This window comes from Anabrus simplex, chromosome 4, assembly GCF_040414725.1.
Source record: "Anabrus simplex isolate iqAnaSimp1 chromosome 4, ASM4041472v1, whole genome shotgun sequence".
In the NCBI taxonomy this organism is placed as follows: Eukaryota; Metazoa; Arthropoda; class Insecta; order Orthoptera; family Tettigoniidae; genus Anabrus; species Anabrus simplex.
Window position 1 is genome coordinate 45,321,284 of NC_090268.1, and position 19,291 is coordinate 45,340,574.

Sequence of the window (19,291 nt, forward strand, 5' to 3'; positions counted from 1 at the left end):
GAGGCCTGGGCTCGATTCCCGGCTCTGCCACGAAATTTGAAAAGTGGTACGAGGGCTGGAACGGGGTCCACTCAGCCTCGGGAGGTCAACTGAGTAGAGGTGGGTTCGATTCCCACCTCAGCCATCCTGGAAGTGGTTTTCCGTGGTTTCCCACTTCTCCTCCAGGCAAATGCCGGGATGGTACCTAACTTAAGGCCACGGCCGCTTCCATCCCTCTTCCTTGTCTATCCCTTCCAATCTACCCATCCCCCCGCGCGGCCCCTGTTCAGCATAGCAGGTGAGGTCGCTTGCCGAGGTACTGGTCATTCTCCTCAGTTGTATCTCCCGACCCAGAGTCTGAAGCTCCAGGACACCGCCCTTGAGGTGGTAGAGGTGGGATCCCTCGCTGAGTCCGAGGGAAAAACCAACCTTGGAGGGTAAACAGATTAAGAAGAAGAAGAAGAATAAAGTTCAGGTTTCCATGGATCGCTCTGCTCCATCACTTGGAACGCAGCAACTAAAGTGAACTACATAAGTGAGTTTCATTAACCTGCGAACAATACTAGTCTCTCTGCCAGGCTGAGTGGCCCAGACGGTTGAGGCGCTGGCCTTCTGGCCCCAACTTGGCACGTTTGATCCTGGTTCAGTCCGGTGGTATTTGAAGGTACTCAAATACGTCAGCCTTGTGTCGGTAGATTTACTGGCACATAAAGGAACTCCTGTGGGACTAAATTCCGGTACCTAGTGTCTTCAAAAACCGTAAAAGTAATTAGTGGGACATAAAGCCAATAATTATTAATACCAGTCTCTACTTCACCCCGCCATGTTCTTCACTGACGTTTTACACATTACGACAAACTGGAAGAAGTGTCTTTCTTGATTCGTTATTTCCAACCAAGGAGCGTGTTTGAACTTATTAGCACATTTTTTTTCCTTATTTTCTTCCCAATATCTCTTCATCCTTTCGCTATGTTCCTTTTTACGCTGTTCAGTCCATCATGTATTTAGTCGGGTGGGTTTTACAGAAAATTTTGTGTTTGTGAATTACGGTTGTGAATTTTATTCGATCTTGAGTGGTTTCTTTAGGTCTTCACTAATTTCTTTTAGCCAATGATTGTGATTTTTCATTGATAAGGCAAGTTTTAAATTTTCTTTGTGAACTTGTTATTATCCATTATGTGTAGGTGACCATCAAATTATAATCGTCGTTTCCTGCTTGTATCTGTGATTTTTATTTCTGTAACTTGATAGATTTCATGTGATTTCTTTTACATCCAAATTCTATGTTCGCATTTTGGTCCTAAGATTTTCCTGAAGATTTTTGTTTCTCGTTTTTTGATCATCTTTATTCGAGATTTGCCACCAATTATAATAGTTTCAGGTGCACAAAGTGCTTCTGTCTTAACTACTGTGTTATAATGTCGTAATTTTGCCTTTTTTGATACAGTTTTTTATTGTATCTGTTCCAAGTAATTTTGTATGCTCTTTGAAGATTTGCAATTCTTTTTTTGTTAGCTTGCTGAATTAACACTGGTAGTTCAATAATTTTACCTAGATACTTAAATTTGTCTACTTGAGCGATATTTCCATATTTGGTGATTAATGGTTGACTGTTGAAACCTGATCTAGTCCCTTCCCTATACTTTGTCTTTTCATATGAAATTTGGGTGCTATTTCATGGAGTTTTTCTACATACTGGACTGCTTCCTATTTCTTATAATAGTGTCTAATATTTGTCCGCCTCGGTGGTATAGTGGTTAGTGCGATTAGCTGCCACCCCCGGAGGCCCGGGTTCAATTCCCGGCTCTGCCACGAAAATTTGAAAAGTGGTACGAGGGCTGGAACGGGGTCCACTCAGCCTCAGGAGAGCAACTGAGTAAGGGCGGGTTCGATTCCCACCTCAGCCGTCCTGGAAGTGGTTTTCCGTGGTTTCCTACTTCTCCTCCAGGCAAATGCCGGGATGGTACCTCACTTAATGCCACGGCCGCTTCCTTCCCTATTCCTTGCCTGTCCCATCCAATCTTCCCATCCCTCCACAAGCATAGCAGGTGAGGCCGCCTGGGCGAGGTACTGGTCATCCTCCCCAGTTGTATCCCCGACCCAGAGTCTGAAGCTCCAGGACACTGCCCTTGGGGCAGTAGAGGTGGGATCCGTCGCTGAGTCCGAGGGAAAAACCGACCTTGGAGGGTAAAGAGATAAAAAAGAAGAAGAATGTCTAATATTTAACCATTTTTCGTTGTTCCATCAAGATGAAGAGGAAGTTCAGCGAAATTTGTTGGAACGTAAAGAGAAGCGCGTTAGCTGAATATGTATGGAAGTTCTAAATTGACTAGACGTACAGAACTAGTTCCACTTAATTATTAAGTTGGTGTAACGTTTGGCGGGGTTCGATCGTCTCCTGGAGACGATCTCTTGGGAGAAGGGAAACGCCAGCTGACAACGACACTGTGAAGACAGGATAAGGTCAAAGGTCGCTCAGATGCAAAGAAATGAACAGAAATGCTGGCTACGACTCCACAAAAAATAATGATTTCAAAGAAAGAGAAAAACAGGGTACGCCTCTACAAGAAAATAATGGTCTCTACAGCTTAAATTATATTGACATATTCAACATACTTCTCTTTTCAAATGCGTTCCAGGTTTTCGAGGATTCTCAAACAGCTGAATAACAACTGGCGTGGCATTAAAAATGTGTACCTTATACTCTTGAATCATCACAACAAATAGATAAATCGACAAGGTCTAAAGCGAAGTTACAACTTTTCGGCGCATCGTATAAAGTAATATATATATCCCTTCTTCTTCTTCTTAATCTGTTTACACTCCAGGGTTGGCATTTCCCTCGGACTCAGCGAGGGATCCCACCTCTACCGCCTCAAGGGCAGTGTCCTGGAGCTTCAGACTTTGGGTCGGGGATACAACTGGGGAGAATGACCAGTACCTCGCCCAGGCGGCCTCACCTGCTATGCTTGTGGAGGGATGGGAAGAATTGGACGGGACATGCAAGGAAGAGGGAAGGAAGCGGCCGTAGCATTAAGTGAGGTACCATCCCGGCATTTGCCTGGAGGAGGAGTGGGAAACCACGGAAAACCACTTCCAGGATGGCTGAGGTGGGAATCGAACCCACCTCTATTCAATTGACCTCCTGAGGCTGAGTGGACCCCATTCCAGCCCTCGTACCACTTTTCAAATTTCGTGGCAGAGCTGGGAATCGAACTCGTACCTCCGGGAGTGGCAGCTAATCACGCTAACCACTACACCACAGAGGGGGACAAAAAAGTAATATATATATATATATATCGTATATAATATAAATTACTCGTACACAAGCCTGTCTTCGACAGTCGAAATTATCATCTGTAAAGTAACTGGTAATTCTAAATGGACTATTATAATATCTTATGTGAGTCCACGGGAAAAACGAACCCCGGAGGGTAAATATATTAAGAAAGAAAGAAATTGGAAATTCTAAATGGACTTTTAATATATCTTATGAATAAAATACATCTATGATGTAGTGGTTATTTAGTTAGTTAGCTGCCACTCCCGAAGACCCGGGTTCAATTCCCGGGCTCTGCTACGAAATTTAAAAAGTGATATGAGGGCTTGAACGGGGTTCACTCAGCCTCGAGAGGTCAACTGAGTAGAAGTGGGGGTTCCGATTCCCTCCTCAGCCGTCCTCGAAGTGGTTTTTCCCTGGTTTCCCACTTCTCCTCCAGGCAAATGCCGGGATGGTATCTAACTTAAGGCCACGGCCGCTCCTTCCCTCTTCCTTGTCTATCCCTCCCGTTCATCCCATCCCCACACAAGGCCCCTGTTCAGCACACCAGGTGAAGCCACCTGGGTGAGGTACTGGTCCTCTTTCCCATTTATAACCCCTGTTTCACGCTCCAGGACACAGCCCTTGAGGCGGTAGAAGTGGGATTCCTCCAATTTTCCGAGGGAAAAACCAACCCTGGAGGGGAAACGGATTAAGAAAGAAAGAAAGAAAGAAAGAAAGAAAGAATGAAAACATTTACACTTTCCAGGTTTTATTCGACATTCGAATGGAATCAAAACAGGTATGTAGTATTTCCCTACAAACCATATCGAGTGCAGTTGTAGCTAGTCATATGCTCTCACTCTATATGAGCGCTGCGGAGTGGTTTGGAATTTAATTCAGGCTTTTGGCACGCATTGTAATTTTTAGAAATTCTATTACACCACCTCTGCAGTCAACATTCTGGTGGTAAAGATATTTTCATCGAAAGGGACTCGAATCGCCTATCCACGGTGTCAGACCATATAGACGCTTTAACGACCGTGGCTACCAGGTGGGCTGCCTCGATCTCGTGCTTATCGATAGAGATAAACCTGAGGACGGAAAACAATGATTCATTCATTTCACTGACAGATAGTATTTTTCATTGAACAGTTCAATTGTGATGGTTATCATTACATTATTCTTGTAACCCATAACTGGTACCAGTTTAAGTCTCTCAAATATATCTGTGCAAGGCAACAGAAGGCAGAATGTACGTAATTCGATCAAGCCAGTAGATATATACTGAGAGTCAACTCAAGACCTTAGCGGTTCTACAGCTCTGCATTCGGGAGGTGGTAGGCTGGTCCTACCGACGGCTGTCCTGAGAATGATTTTCGGTGGTTTTCCTTTCTCCTCACCAGGACGAACGCCGGGGCAGTTTCCTTTACAGGCTATGGCCACTCCCCTCCCACCTTCTTCTCACCTTAAATCACTGCATCTCGGTCCGGCTCCATGGCTAAATAGTTAGCGTGCTGGCCTTTGGTCACAGGGGTCCCGCGTTCGATTCCCGGCAGGGTCGGGAATTTTAACCATAATTGGTTAATTTCATCTTCCTCACGACACGGAGGTCACCTACGGGTGTCAAATCGAAAGACCTTCATCTGACGAGCCGAACTTTTCCTCGGACACTCCCGGCACTAAAAGCCATACGCCATTTCATTTTACTGCATCTCTTGCCTGAGAGAGGGTGTCACCCTCTGGAAGCCCGCCGTACTCCATCAGGTTATGGAATAACGAAAACGTTTCGTACTGGATGGTCCATCTTATCCTTTACCCTTCATCTCACCTTAAATCACCACGTATCTCCTGGCCAGTAAGAGGGCGTCTCCCTCTAAATGGTCACCATTTTCATCCCTCTGGAATGAGGAATGAGTAGCTCAGACGGTTGAGCGCTGGCCTTCTGAGCCCAGCTTGGCAGGTTCGATCACGGATGAGTCGGGATGCTCACATACGTCAGCCTCGTATCGGTATATTAGTTGCCTCTGTGGATCAGTGGTAGAGTGTCGGCCTCCGGATCCCAAGATAGCGGGTTCAAACCCGGCAGAGGTAGTCGGATTTTTGAAGGGCGGAAGAAAGTCCAAGCGACACTCCATGTCGTACGATGTCGACATGCAAAAGATATCTCAGCCATAGACGCCCAAGAGAGTTTCGGTTTACTCGGTCTGCCATCTAGTGGGCCTAGAGTAAAACGGAACGTCGAAATTGATGTGCAGACAGCCAGATGGCGTCAAATTGAAATGTCTGCACACGATAGCTGAGGCTATACGGTTATTATTATTATTATTATTATTATTATTATTATTATTATTATTATTATTATTATTATTATTATCGGTATATTTACTGGCACGTAAAAGAACTCCTGTGGGACAAACTTCCGGCACCTCAACGTCTGCACGTTAGTGGCACTTAAAACCAATAACATTATTTATTGAATTGTTTTTATTATTATTAGTCGGCCTGCCACTGACAGGCAGTGTCTAGAAAGTGTGCCAGTCCGACTGATTACCCCATTGGCGTGGATGGGCGAAACACTGCACTCACGCACAGCGTAATATCCCAGAAGATTCTATTGCTGTGATTTTTTTACCTGTGACCCTGATAGCCTTAATCTTTTTAAAGTCATATTAAGGTTCTTTTTTCTGCGAGCCTCCATAAATCGGGCGCCAGCTGGGTTCCGAGGTTCAAATCCCGGTCAATCCATGTGAGATTTGTGCTGGACAGAGTGAAGGCGGGACAGATTTTTCCCGGATAGTCCGGTTTTCCCTGTCATCTTTCATTCCAGCAACACTCTCCAGTATCATTTCATTTCATCTGTCAATCATTGCACTAGAGGAGAGAGACAGGTTTCGGAAGCCGACACAATTCCTATCCTCGCCGCTAAATGGGGGCTTAATTCATTCCATTCCTGACCCTGTTGAAACTGGAAAAAAAGGCTATGTATTTTCATTAAGGTTCCTTTTAAACTGAAACACGCTTCTATGTATCGATATATGGCATATTATGTTTAAGAATCCGTTAGAGTGATGCTATGACGACTGTGGCAGCCGATTGTTTAGTTTAGTAATGTTTTATTTCACCTGGCAAGATTAAAGCCTTCGGGCCTTCTCTTCCATCTAACCAGGAACTGAAATATGCATATATGACATTGTATTACTTACAATAATTAGATTTCATACAAATTAAATTAATAATACTAAAAAATGATCAGATTAAATTAAGACTAAATTAAGATGAAATAAATTAGATACAATAAAAGGATAAATTCTTAAAAAGAATATCCTGCATGGTAAAAAGAGATAGTACATAAAATTTAATAACATTAGAAAAACAAATCGGGTAAGAATTTTAGACTCTCCACTACCGGGACATCGGTAACAATAGAATGGTTGTGAGTAGCAGCATCAAGTTTGCAGATGATCCTTACTGGTGCATAAAATGTCTCCAAAGGGGTTCCTTGAAAGTGAGAATAGCGCTTAACCCACTGATACTTTCAGGAAGGAGGATATAATAAGACATGATACCTCTGTGATATTTACTTGTTCTACGGTATTGCATTAATCACGATTTCTCTTCTCTTTCAGCTACATGTGTCAAGCTGGAAACAAAACAATATATATCGAATCTCGAAACTTAACGGACGAAGAGTTTCAAGAGAACCCCATCATCAACTGGGACGCCATCTGGTGGGTGAGACGAACACTCCTCTTGTGGATCATCCAGGTGATTCTAGCGATCATCAGCCTGACGGAAGCTCTGCTGCTCGCATATCTAGGCTACAAGGTCAGTCAAATCCTCACTCGGAATTGTATCCCATGTTTAAACATATTTACACTACAGTCCTTGGAAAATAACAACGGCAAAGAGGGACATAAAAATGGTTCTTCAGGTATTGGTGCGATTATTCTTGTTCTAAATGTACAGTAGAAACTAGAGGTGCATTTCGTCGTTAGCCCTAAATCTTGGTGTTTGGAAATTGTCTGATTAACAGTAGCCTTGTATTGCCCACACTGATGACACTATACTTACGAGGGCTGTTAATAAAGTATTGGCAGCATAGTCCAGACATTCGCAAGAGATCGGGCATGCGCAAACAGGATACGGAAGCGGTCAGATGGCGCTGTTGCCGATGTGTAGTGTGCGCTTAGTTTGGAGTGTTGTTGCTGTGTGGCGTTGAAGTGAAGAGTGTCGATTTCACCGCTCTAAAGCATGGATTAAAATCGAGGTTGCCGTGGCAAAAATGCATCAGAATATTATGGACAATTACGAGAAGCCTGTGGTGCGAATGCGTTACCGTATAGCACGTTGTCATGTTGCAACAATGTCAAGTTCTTATTGCAACGGTGACATTGGGAGGTCTTAAAACACCCTCTGTACTCACTAGGCAGGAGTACTTTTGACTTCGACCTGTTTCCGAAGTTGAAGTAACCCCCTCAAGGCCGCCGACTCCGTGACGTGGCATCTCTACTCCACGCAGTAAGGCGTTCCGTCGCTGTCATGAACAGAGAACGCCTTCCCAACGGTCCCCAACGGCTTCCCGACTGGCAAAAGGTAATAGACGCGAAATTGCGAGGTTGTGGCTGCAGGGTGAAATATACGAACACACACGTCTATTTTTATATATAGACGGCCAATTTCAACCCCCATACCTTGCACACCACCACAGATGCATACACACAACCACTACAGTGCACGATGCGAGACTCGAGGCTACACCAATGGTTTGCGGTGGGTATTTATGGCTTCAAGGCGAAATATACTGATACACATACGACTATTTTATATGTTATCAGCCATTTTCAATCCGCACATCTCCCACACCACCAAAGCTACTGGCACGCAATCACCATAGTGCACGATGGGAGACTCGAAGCTACTACCACACACAGACACTAGTGGTCAGCGATGGAGCGATGGATAGTTGTGGCTGCAAGTGGACATACGAACACACACGTCTATTTATATATTATTATTATTATTATTATTATTATTATTATTATTATTATTATTATTATTATTATTATTATTATTATTATTATTTATGCTGCCCCATACACGGTCTTCATTCTTCGATGGATGTCCACCAGTGTTAGTCCTTCGGCAGCCAAGAACAGAATAACAGCACGTTGGTCCTGTTTGGACGCATTTGGGAATAACGTTACCATAGATCACGTGGCCGCATTTTACGCACATACTTCGGCACAACACGACCGCCACATTAACCCCTTTGCCTACATGTTCGTGCTTATATACCCGCATCGGAATCGCGCTTCGCTGCATGTCCGCTTCAGCAACGCCCTGAACCGGAAACTTTTTGTTCACGCCTTATACTATTATTATTATTATTATTATTATTATTATTATTATTATTATTATTATTATTATTATTATTGAAAATGAAAACATACAACCTGTTTTCCAGTCATTGACCGGGTCAGGGATGCAATGGATGAAGCAGACATAGGCTGTTAGTACGATGCGGTCGCCACTCCCAAAGTGATTTATTAATGAATGATAGATGCTATGAAATGAGAATGGAGAGTTTTGCTGGAATGAAAGATGACAGGGAAAACCGGAGAACCCGGAGGAAAACCTGTCCCGCCTCCACTTTGTCCAGCACAAATCTCACATGGAGTGACCGGGATTTGAACCACGGTATCCAGCGGTGAGAGGCCGACGCGCTGCCGTGGTGGAGGATAGTGTTATGTGTAGCGTGTGAGTTGCAGTGATGTTGGGGACAGCACAAACATCCAGTCCCCGAACCACTGGAACTAACCTATTATTATTATTATTATTATTATTATTATTATTATTATTATTATTATTATTATTATTATTATTATTATTATTATTAGTTTCGGCCGGCTGTGGACCACGTTATTTCAACCATTTGCATCCTTAAGCTTTAATTCTTTACCAGTATTCCCGCATTCGCTTTCTGTGAACCTCCTTTCTTTCCTCAGTCCACTTTTTGCCAATTTCAAACTTCGGCTTTTCTGGGAATCGCTGGTATGCTCGTACATTCTTCTGGAGAGGAACACGTTCCTGGATGTCTTCATGTGTGATCCCTATTTCTTGAAGGTATTTTTAAACTTCGGTGAACCAGGCTCCCTTGGTTTTCTTGTTTACAAAGTAGGGTAAGATCCGGTTGGTCAATCTCTGCGAGCTCATACGTGTTATGTGGCCATAAAATGTAATCCTCCGTTTCCGAATGGTGTCCGTTATCCTTTCCACATGCAGGTACAGTTCATTGTTATGCCGTCTCCTGTACTCACCATTTTCTCTGATTGGTCCTAGGATCTTTCTCAGGACTTTTCTATCTTTGGCTTCTAACTTTTCATTAAAAACTTCCTGTTCAATACAAGGCATTCTGCTGCATAAAGGGCCTCTGGACGAATGACTGAACAATAATGCCTAACCTTCTTCAATCTTGGCCAGTTTTGAAACGCGTGAAGTAACTTTATGATGTTCTTCATCTGCTTGCCTCCCTGCGTTCCTAGATTTTTTTTTTTATTCTTTCATTACGTTCCCTCCTCTTTCCCTCCCCCAAACTTCTTAATCCTTTTTTTTGAAAATGGCTGTATATGATATCTCGTTTCTTGTGGTACCTAACTCAGCAACAGCCTAACCAGTTTAACATCGATGAACCATCGGATTTGTGTTTTAGGATTTTTATCGAAATGATCAAATATTATCTTCACTAGCCTCTCTGGGTTCATACGGACCAAATGACCGTAAAAGGTAATCTTCTCTTTTCTGATGCTGTCTGGTGCTTTCCATTTTTTGAAATCAGTTTAGCCGGGCTGAGTACCTCAGACGGTAGAGCGATCACCTTCTAATACGTCAGACTCGTGTCAGCAGATTTTATAGCATGTAAAAGAACTCATGCGGGACAAAATTTCGGCACCTCGGCATCTCCAAAAACAGTCAAAGTAAGTAGTGGGACGTAAAACCAATCACCATGTTATTATTTTGAAATAAGTTCTTCATTGTTTCATTTTCACATTTCACTTTCACATGGCTAAATGGTTAGCGTGCTGGCCTTTGCTCATAGGGGTCCCGGGTTCGTTTCCCGACAGGGTCGGGAATTTTAACCATCATTGGTTAATTTCTCTGAAACGGGGGCTGTGTGTGTGTGTGTCGTGTTCATCATCATTTCATCCCCATCACGACGTACAGGTCGCCTACGGGTGTCAAATCGAAATACCTGCACCTGGCGAGTCGAACATATCCTCGGACACTCCTGGCACTAAAAGCCACACGCTATTTCATTACTTTCATTTTCTTTTTTAACCAAGAATTTTTCTCAGTACTTTCCTTTTCTGCTTTTCTAGTTCATCAATTTGTCCCTTTTTCTTTAAAACTAAACATTCAGCTTAATGCAGACGCTGTGGTTTTATTACGGTATTGTAATAATGAAGTTGCTCTTTCATTGACATTGGTTTTTGTTGTTTGAATATCTTTAGTTAGTTGATAAGCTAGTACCATTTTTGTGGTCTTGTTTTGTTTGCTTTTAATCAAGGCTGTTAGGATAAGTAAGAATCTTCATATTTGATCCGTGTTGGCACAGTATTCAGGAGAACAGGAGAGGAATTATCCACATTTCAACACAAGACTAAATGCAATAACCAAAAATTACACCATTTAATATGTATGGGACTGGTTTCGACTCTTGCGTAGACTCATCTTCAGCTGTGTAATTTAAAATCGGAAAGTTTTAATTAACAAATTATTATACACGACATTTAAAATTTAAAAAACTTATTAAAAACGTGAAAACATGTTAGAATACTGCATACACAGAACTTAAAAACATGTTAAATTACTATATGTGAGCCAATAAAAGCTGTGTCAAATTTCATTAATGCTAACTCCCATATAAATGGTTGTCATAAAAAGCACACGCATTGTCACATTCGATCACTGCATGTATGTCCAGCTTATCATTGAAGTTCCAGTGTTCAGTTCTACGGTGGTTTGTCTTCTTGAATTAATATAAAACTATGTGAAGAGTTGATACTTTAAATCAGGGCCTCTCAAACGTTCAAAATCTCACGCGTCCAAACTGGGGCGCAGAGTTCCTGAGCACAGTGCATCGGTCCCACTCGGCTCGGCTCGGACCAACGCTTCGTATCTGGGCGACTCGGCTAAGCTCGGCTCAACTCGGCTCAACTCGGCTCGGATGTGGAGCGCTACGGAGCAAATGAGGAAGAGGGAGACAGGCGGAGCGAGCGATACAGGCATGGGGAAAGAGAGAGACAGCGCTATTGCTCCAAATCGAGGAGTGGGGGTCTGCACTCTGGTCAACTAAGCGAAGTCGTCTTTTGCACCCTGCACAGTGCATGCACTCTGAGAAGCCCTGCTTAAAATTATAGACATTGTATTCCAATATATGGTTGTAATATGTATCCATGGACTCCTGACCATGTCGAATAGGATTGAATTACTAAGGGCACGTCTGTTTGCTGTCGACCTACATGTCAATTGTACTTGCGACCTGTTTGAAAACACGACCTAAAATGAAATGAAATGGCGTATGGCTTTTGGTGCCGGGAGTGTCCGAAAACATGTTCGACTCGCCAGGTGCAGGTCTTTTGATTTTACTCCCGTAGGCGACCTGCGCGTCGTAATGAGGATGAAATGGTGATGAAAACGACACATACACCCAGTCCCCGTGCCAGGGAAATTAACCATTGATGGTTAAAATTTCCGACCCTGCCGGGAATCGAACCCGGGATCCCTGTGACGAAAGGCCAGCACACTAACCATTTAGCCATGGAGCCGGACATGGCCTAAGTTGAAACTTATTTTCGAGAATTCAAAGTCCATCAGCATTTCGCCACGGCCTCCTCCCTGTATCTGTGGTTCAGTCCCTGTGCTAGTGTGCCCTATAACAATCTCTGAGTCATGAACAGGACGGTTCAATAGTAGGGGCGGCTAATTCCCGACGCTATGCGCTATCACACAGCATTTACTGCAGTAGAGTAAAAGCTTCGATCTGTTACACGGAATGACTCGCGACCCGCAGTGGGCACCCTGCAGCTTCTTTCATCACTTCCATTCTCTTCCAAGTGTCAGATGAAGACTTGTAATGAGAAAGAGACGACAAGCCTTTATGTTTCTGAAGGAAATGGTAAAAGTTTAAAAAAAGAATGTCGTTCTAACTTGGAGAATTTGACGATGGCTGCGAATGAGAAACATCACAAGGAAGAGGACAATATTTATTTTTACCTCAGCGTAACCTGGAAAACCTGCACTTGGGACTAGCAAACGGAACAATCTCCATTATTCAAGACCTATGCTCGGTGTAGTTGATATTGTGTCATATCACTGGAATAGACTAGCCAAGTTCATATAGTTAATGCTTGCTTTCTATGCCGGTCTAGAAAGCCAAGAATGACGGGAGAGGATTCTTCCTGCCAACCACTCCACACCTCGTAATCTGCAGCCCTTCGGGCTGAGCATTGGTAGGCCTTGGTCTTTCGGGGCTGTTTGGTTTACTTTCTATGATGACTGCGAACGAATACCAGTGAAGCCAATTATTGCTGAAAAAGCTTACCTTAGATTTACTGTCACGTTGAAAGCCCCTTTTCGGATCAAAATTTATGCACCCCATCGTCACTTGAAATTTTATAATAAATTAAGTATATATAATGTGGATATGTTATCTATGAAGCAAATCAACTTTGAATTGGCATGTGATACTTGCCTATAAAACAAACACTGTTGAATATTATCTCACTTTTCTGTACGTGTCTGATTTCATTCTTCTAGGTGTTCTTCTATTTCTCATATCTACATTATACTGTTAAATTTCCCTTCTTCTATTTGAATCCACAGTTTTAAAATTACCTCTAAATTAAACACTTTATTTCTCTTCTCAGAATATTATTTTGCATACTGTATCATGTTTATTTCGTACTCTCTCTTCCAAGACTGTTCATGGGGTAGATAAATGTGTTACTTTGTATTATGCACCACTGTAAAAATAATTTATTGTAGTAACTGTATATTTTTATTTTATTACCAGCTTTCTCTTGTTTGGTATCCACAAATCTGAATTGGGTAGCTCATTGTGTTCTTCAGTTTATATTTTATTGGTTTGTATGTGTTTGTTTCCGTATTTGTGTTCGCATTTGTATATTGTGAGCGTTGTAATTGGGCGAAAGCCTGTTGTGGTCATCATTCAATAAATAAATAGACAATAAACAAATTCAAAATCAAACCGATTATGTCACAACAATTAGAGATTAATATCCTAAGGGATACCAGAGGGCCAGAATGTCACCACTTCGTTAACACTTCATTAAATTTAATTAAATCTAAACCAAACCCCATGTCGCAAAAGTTCCGGAAACGTTGCCCTGCCAAGCGACTGCTGCTCAACTGGAAAGGTCTGCAGATTACGAGGTGTCGTATGGTTGGCACGACGAACCCTCTCGGCCGTTATTTCTTGTCTTTCTAGATAGGGGCTTCCATCTCACCGTCAGATAGCTTCTTAATTATAATCACGTAGGCTGAGTTGACCTCGAACCAGCCATCAAATCCAGATCAAAATCCCTGACCAGACCGGGAATCGAATTCGGGGCCTCCGGATAAGTGGCAGGCATGCAACCCGTACACCGCGGGACCCGCTCCTTAAATTTACACCAGTGTCCAAAAGGTAAGCATAATCACTAAACGAGGCCATACCGCCTGACGGAAATGTCAGACGGATTGCTGAACAAACGGAGACTGACTCACACAACATATGTCACACAACTTGTCAAAAATAACAATGTCAGAAAGGTTCTGATAGATAAGGTACACCTTTGACAACAACTAACAAAACTTGGCAATGTCTTCCACAATAAAATATGCTGTTAATAAAGTGTATGGTTGCCCCTAACGGCCACACATGCTTCGCAGCGACGTGGCATGCTCTCTATCAGATGGTCCAAGAGCTCTTGTGGCAGTCGATCCCATTCCTCCGAAAGGGCAATGCGAAGGTCTTTGAGGGTCCTTGGTGGAGGCTGACGGGATGCAATTCGCTTCCCCAATGCATTCCAGGCATGTTCTATAGGATTTAGATCCGAAGACCCCGCTGGCCAGTCCATGCACTGAATGTCTTACCCACCCAGAAATTCATCCACCAGAGCAGCGCGGTGAGGTCGGGCATTGTCTTCCATTAAGAGGAAGCCTGGACCAACCGCACCTCTGAAGAGTCGAACATGTGGTCTCAGTACCTCATCCCTGTATTTACGAGCGTTAACAGTGTTCCTCGGACCACCCATGAAGATGTGCAGATCCGTACGATCATTCAACATGATACCGCCCCACACCTTGACACCACCACCACCATACTCGTCCCGTTCCACGATGTTCCTGTCGTTGTATCGGCTACCCTGTTCTTTCCAGATTAATGTGCGACAGAAATCGTTCTGCAAACTGAAGCAGGATTCATCTGTAAAAAGCACATGCCTCCATTCATTCATGATCCAGTTTCTATGTTGACGGCTCCACAGTAAACGGACCCGTCTCTGTGCTGGAGTGAGCGGGACGCACACCGCTGGACGTCGGGCAAACAATCCTGCTGTTCTGAGTCTCTGGTACACAGTTTGGTGGGAAACGGCAACCCCTGAGACGGCTGCAAGCTCCGCTGACATATTGTCTTGCAAGTGCACTCCTATTTCGTCGGGCGGTTAAGGCCAGATATCGGTCCTGCTGTAGGGTGTTTACCCTTGGTCGAACTGGAACTGGCCTACAAATAACATCTCCTTTGTCTCAAAATCGTCTCCAAAGCCTAGAAATGATACTTTGTGGCATATTCAAGGATTCGGTGACTTCGGTCTGTGTCTTTGTTTGTCCTCCGTCTTGGCGGCCGAGCATTCTACCCTGCAAAACGGGGCCCAAATGGCGTCGTTGTGCCATTTTGTTGTCACTTTCACCACGAGGTTACAGCCCGCACACTATAACAGGGCAAACAAGACTGAAGGAATATGGGGCGCAGGCACTGGCTGTGTTTACCTTCCGGTTACGCCGCTGGTCAACGCAGGGAACACTCCTTTCTCTATACAGAGCTAACACATAAGGTTGGTAGGTGCATATGTCGTGTGATTTGCGGTCTATTTCCTGTTGCCCTGCTTACTCGTAACTTACGCTTAACTTTTGGACACTAGTGTAATTAGTGACTTTTAAACATTCAACTCATTCCAGCCATAATGGCGTTCACATCGCGCTGCGAGCATAGCCCGTGATAAGATTTGACAATTCACTAAAAATCTAGAATGAGCTATGCATGCATTCTAGAGGCTACATCGTTTTTCTTTATGTATTCGTTACGAGAGTATTTCAAGAGATGGCAGTGTTATCTGTCTAAGTCACAGAATTTACGATATTTTCGACGAGTGTGCATTAGTAGATGTTGCATGAGAATGATATTTTAGATATTTTATGAAATCATATCCCTCATGTATAGCCAAAAAGAAATATTTATTGATATGTAGACATCTCTACGTATTTACGCAAATATGAAATGCGCGGGAACATGGCGGTGGCTGTAAAACGCATTTCAGTCATAATAAAATGTAAGAAGTTGTTTCGAATTCATGATCGAATGTCAATAATATTTCCATTTATGCATAAAATTACATACCTTCAATTCTATCTTCACTCCATGTATCTTCGCTATCACCGCCTTCCAAGCCACTTCCGTCACCTAAAAATATATAGCGTAAATAACATTTCATAAGAGCTCCCATTTTCGTTGTTATTATTATTACTATTATTATTGAATAATGATTATTTTATATCATTTTCATTTTTTTGTAATTGCAATGCACATGTTACATGATCAAATTAGGGCAAATATTTTAGTAAATTGTACATACTTAGTATACTGTTAGATTTTTATTCGTAAAACATGGTCTAGTATATACTATCTGCGCACTTTTTAGCGATAGATTTGTGTACGGGTTTGAGGAATAAGAAGGGAGCTCTTCCGGTTCCGTTAGTACTGCCAATTGAATGGAAATGAAATCTGAATTGAATCGATAATATGATCGATCGATATAAATTTTCTAAACCTTTGTTATTTTAAGCCAACAACTGTGTCACACACACATTATATAACATTTCTGGATGCGAATCTTATTCCTAGAGTTAATTCTATATTTTGGCTTTGCTGTGTAAATAACAACAGTACTAGTACGTAAAGTGTACGCCAGACGTCGCACAGCGATGCATAAGCGATTCATAGTTTGTGTTTCAAAGATTGCCAGTACGAATCTCGAAGATTGCCGAGGTCGATCGCTTCAGCACTAGGGTGTAAATCTATCGCTAAAACGTGCGCAGATAGTAAACAGTTAAAAGCTCGAGTGATAGTTGGCGTAAAACAAACAACATTTTTCAATACTAAATGCTTAAACAAGATCAAAGAAAAAATAATCGTGTAAATGTCTTCTATAGGTACAAAGATGTGTTTTAAAACACTTGAAATTGCCCTGCCCAGAACCTTTGTTAGGAATTTTCATGCCCAGACCGGAAGGAGTCAAATACTAATTAACTGCACCTAAATGAGATGCAGTGATGGTAGTAATTGTTGCTATTATTGTTTTAAGAGAAAGTACATGGGCAACCATCCTCTCTTCACACTCTAGGGAAAGGAAAGGAAGGTCCTCGTAGTAACTGGAAATCAAAAATTTCCGTCGGGGTCGGAAGAGAAACAAATATGGAAAGACGAAAGTGCAGAGTGGAAATAGCGCCAGACTCAGTTAGAGTCCTCGTGGTTTTACAGCCCACGTTTCCAAGTTGAGAGTCGTCCCTCTTAGTCGCCTCTTCCTGATCAGCTGCTTTCTGCGAGAGAGTTAATGTGGGTTATGAGTACTCTCAATGACAATAGTACGAAAAATGCAGGAGATACCATAGATATATTATAAAGGGCGGTCAATTAAAAACCGAACACCCGCTACAAAGTGAACATGGAATTGTTTTATTCAAAATTAATTACCAAAAGCGTTAATACATATATCCCACTGGGAGACGAGACGAAGAGGAAGAGGTAGGTCGCTGACGGATCTACAACCGCACCCACTCTCGCACTTATCCGAATGAAACAGACGTCCATGAATGTCTTTCTTCCTCCCTGATTGGTCGGTTTTCCCGAATAAGGCCATCAATTCACCCTATCACATCAGGAGTAATGACCAGTGTTGCCAACTTATATTTTCAAGATTCGCTAAATACTACTAAAAATTCGCTATAATTCCGCCAAGAAATTCGATCTCAAATAATAAGCAATAAATATGAGTAATAATAATAATAATAATAATAATAATAATAATAATAATAATAAAATGAAATGGCGTATGGGTTTTAGTGAAGGGAGTGGCCGAGGACATGTTCAGCTCGCCAGGTGCAGGCCTTTTGATTTGACTCCCGTAGGTGACCTGCGCGTCGTGATGAAGATGAAATGATGATGAAGACGACACATACACCCAGCCCCAGTGCCACCGAAATTAACCAATGATGGTTAAAATTTTCGATCCTGCCGTGAATCTAACCCGGGACCCCTATGACCAAAGGCCAGCTCGCTAACCATTTAGCCATGGAGCCGTTAATAATAATAATAATAATAATAATAATAATAATAATAATAATAATAAAAGAAAATGTCTGCACTCATCTGATCTGTGAGTTTCACGGGGATTAACCCCCTGCCTGCGAGCCGGAGAGCTAAAACTTGTAGGACCTGGCGAGCTGGCTGTGCGCGTAGAGGCGCGCGGCTGTGAGCTTGCATCCGGGAGATAGTAGGTTCGAATCCCACTATCGGCAGCCCTGAAAATGGTTTTCCGTGGTTTCCCATTTTCACACCAGGCAAATGCTGGGGCTGTGCCTTAATTAAGGCCACGGCCGCTTCCTTCCAACTCCTAGGCCTTTCCGATCCCATCGTCGCCATAAGACCTATCTGTGTTGGCGCGACGTAAAGCCCGTAGCAAAAACAAAAAAACAAAAATTGTAGGCGTTTCACTGCCGGTTGCAAACTAGGTGAATCCCCTACCTCAAGGGCCACACACAGATCAGGCCAGTTCATTAAACGGTCTTCCATCGTACCATAAATATAAATGCTACTCTCTCACAGTTTCATTATCTGTCGTCATTCGTCAACTAAGAGATAAGTCCCCTTTCCCCACGCATTACAAATTTATGATACCATGATCTCATAACATCAAATCCATATAACATGTTTTCCTCATGTGACTGCTAGCGGCCTTGCTGCTAGCTCCTGATAAGAAATACGGAATAGCTCGGAGACAGACTGGAGTACAGATTCTAAAAAACGTAAAATGGATAAAACACTAAATTCCGCTATAATAAATCTAGAATTCCGCCAAAAAATCCGCTGTCCGCTAAATGATACATACGACAGTCTTCTAATTCCGCCAAATTTAGCGGAAAATCCGCTAAGTTGGCAGCACTGGTCCTGGGCGTGTCGTCTTGCAGTGAGGTGCGCCCTTCTTGCATTCTCCTATACAACTCGTGCACACTCGTCATGGACATGCAGTGTTCGCCATACACAGCAGACATGCGACGATGCGTTTCGCATACGCCAGCACCCTCAGTCACCAGAAAACGAACCACACTTCTCTGCTCTTCTTTGCTTGCCTCCAATTCTACAGCTGAACGAACACAGTAGACCAGTCCGCGCACCAACAAAGACATAACCCAACAACTGCGTGCACCTGTGAGTTGTCACTATGCAGTTCTCCAGGCGCAGCGATGGCAGTAACGATACGTAACAACAGGGTTGCCACCTTTCGCGTGAAATATGTGTTATAGCGGGTGTTCGGTTTTCACCCACAGCGGGTAATTCAATCCCTCCATCTTCAGGTCAATAGGCGAGGGTATAACCGACAGGATTCTTTGCCATTCTATGATTTTCAGAATGCAATTCTGATGTAAGCATAATAGTGTATATTTCTTTCAATATAAGAAAGAAAATTTGCCCATCGAAATTACAAACTACATGTG

General features: G+C 42.9%; 1 protein-coding gene across 1 annotated transcript in view; it reads left to right on the plus strand.

Annotated features, from left to right (window-relative positions):
- SLO2 (slowpoke 2) overlaps positions 1-19,291 on the plus strand; it is a 525,845-nt gene that overhangs the window by 264,089 nt on the left and 242,465 nt on the right. The window contains exon 4 of the mRNA XM_068227345.1: positions 6,868-7,066. Within this exon, the coding sequence (XP_068083446.1) occupies positions 6,868-7,066 (199 nt within the window). The remainder of the gene's footprint in view (positions 1-6,867; positions 7,067-19,291) is intronic.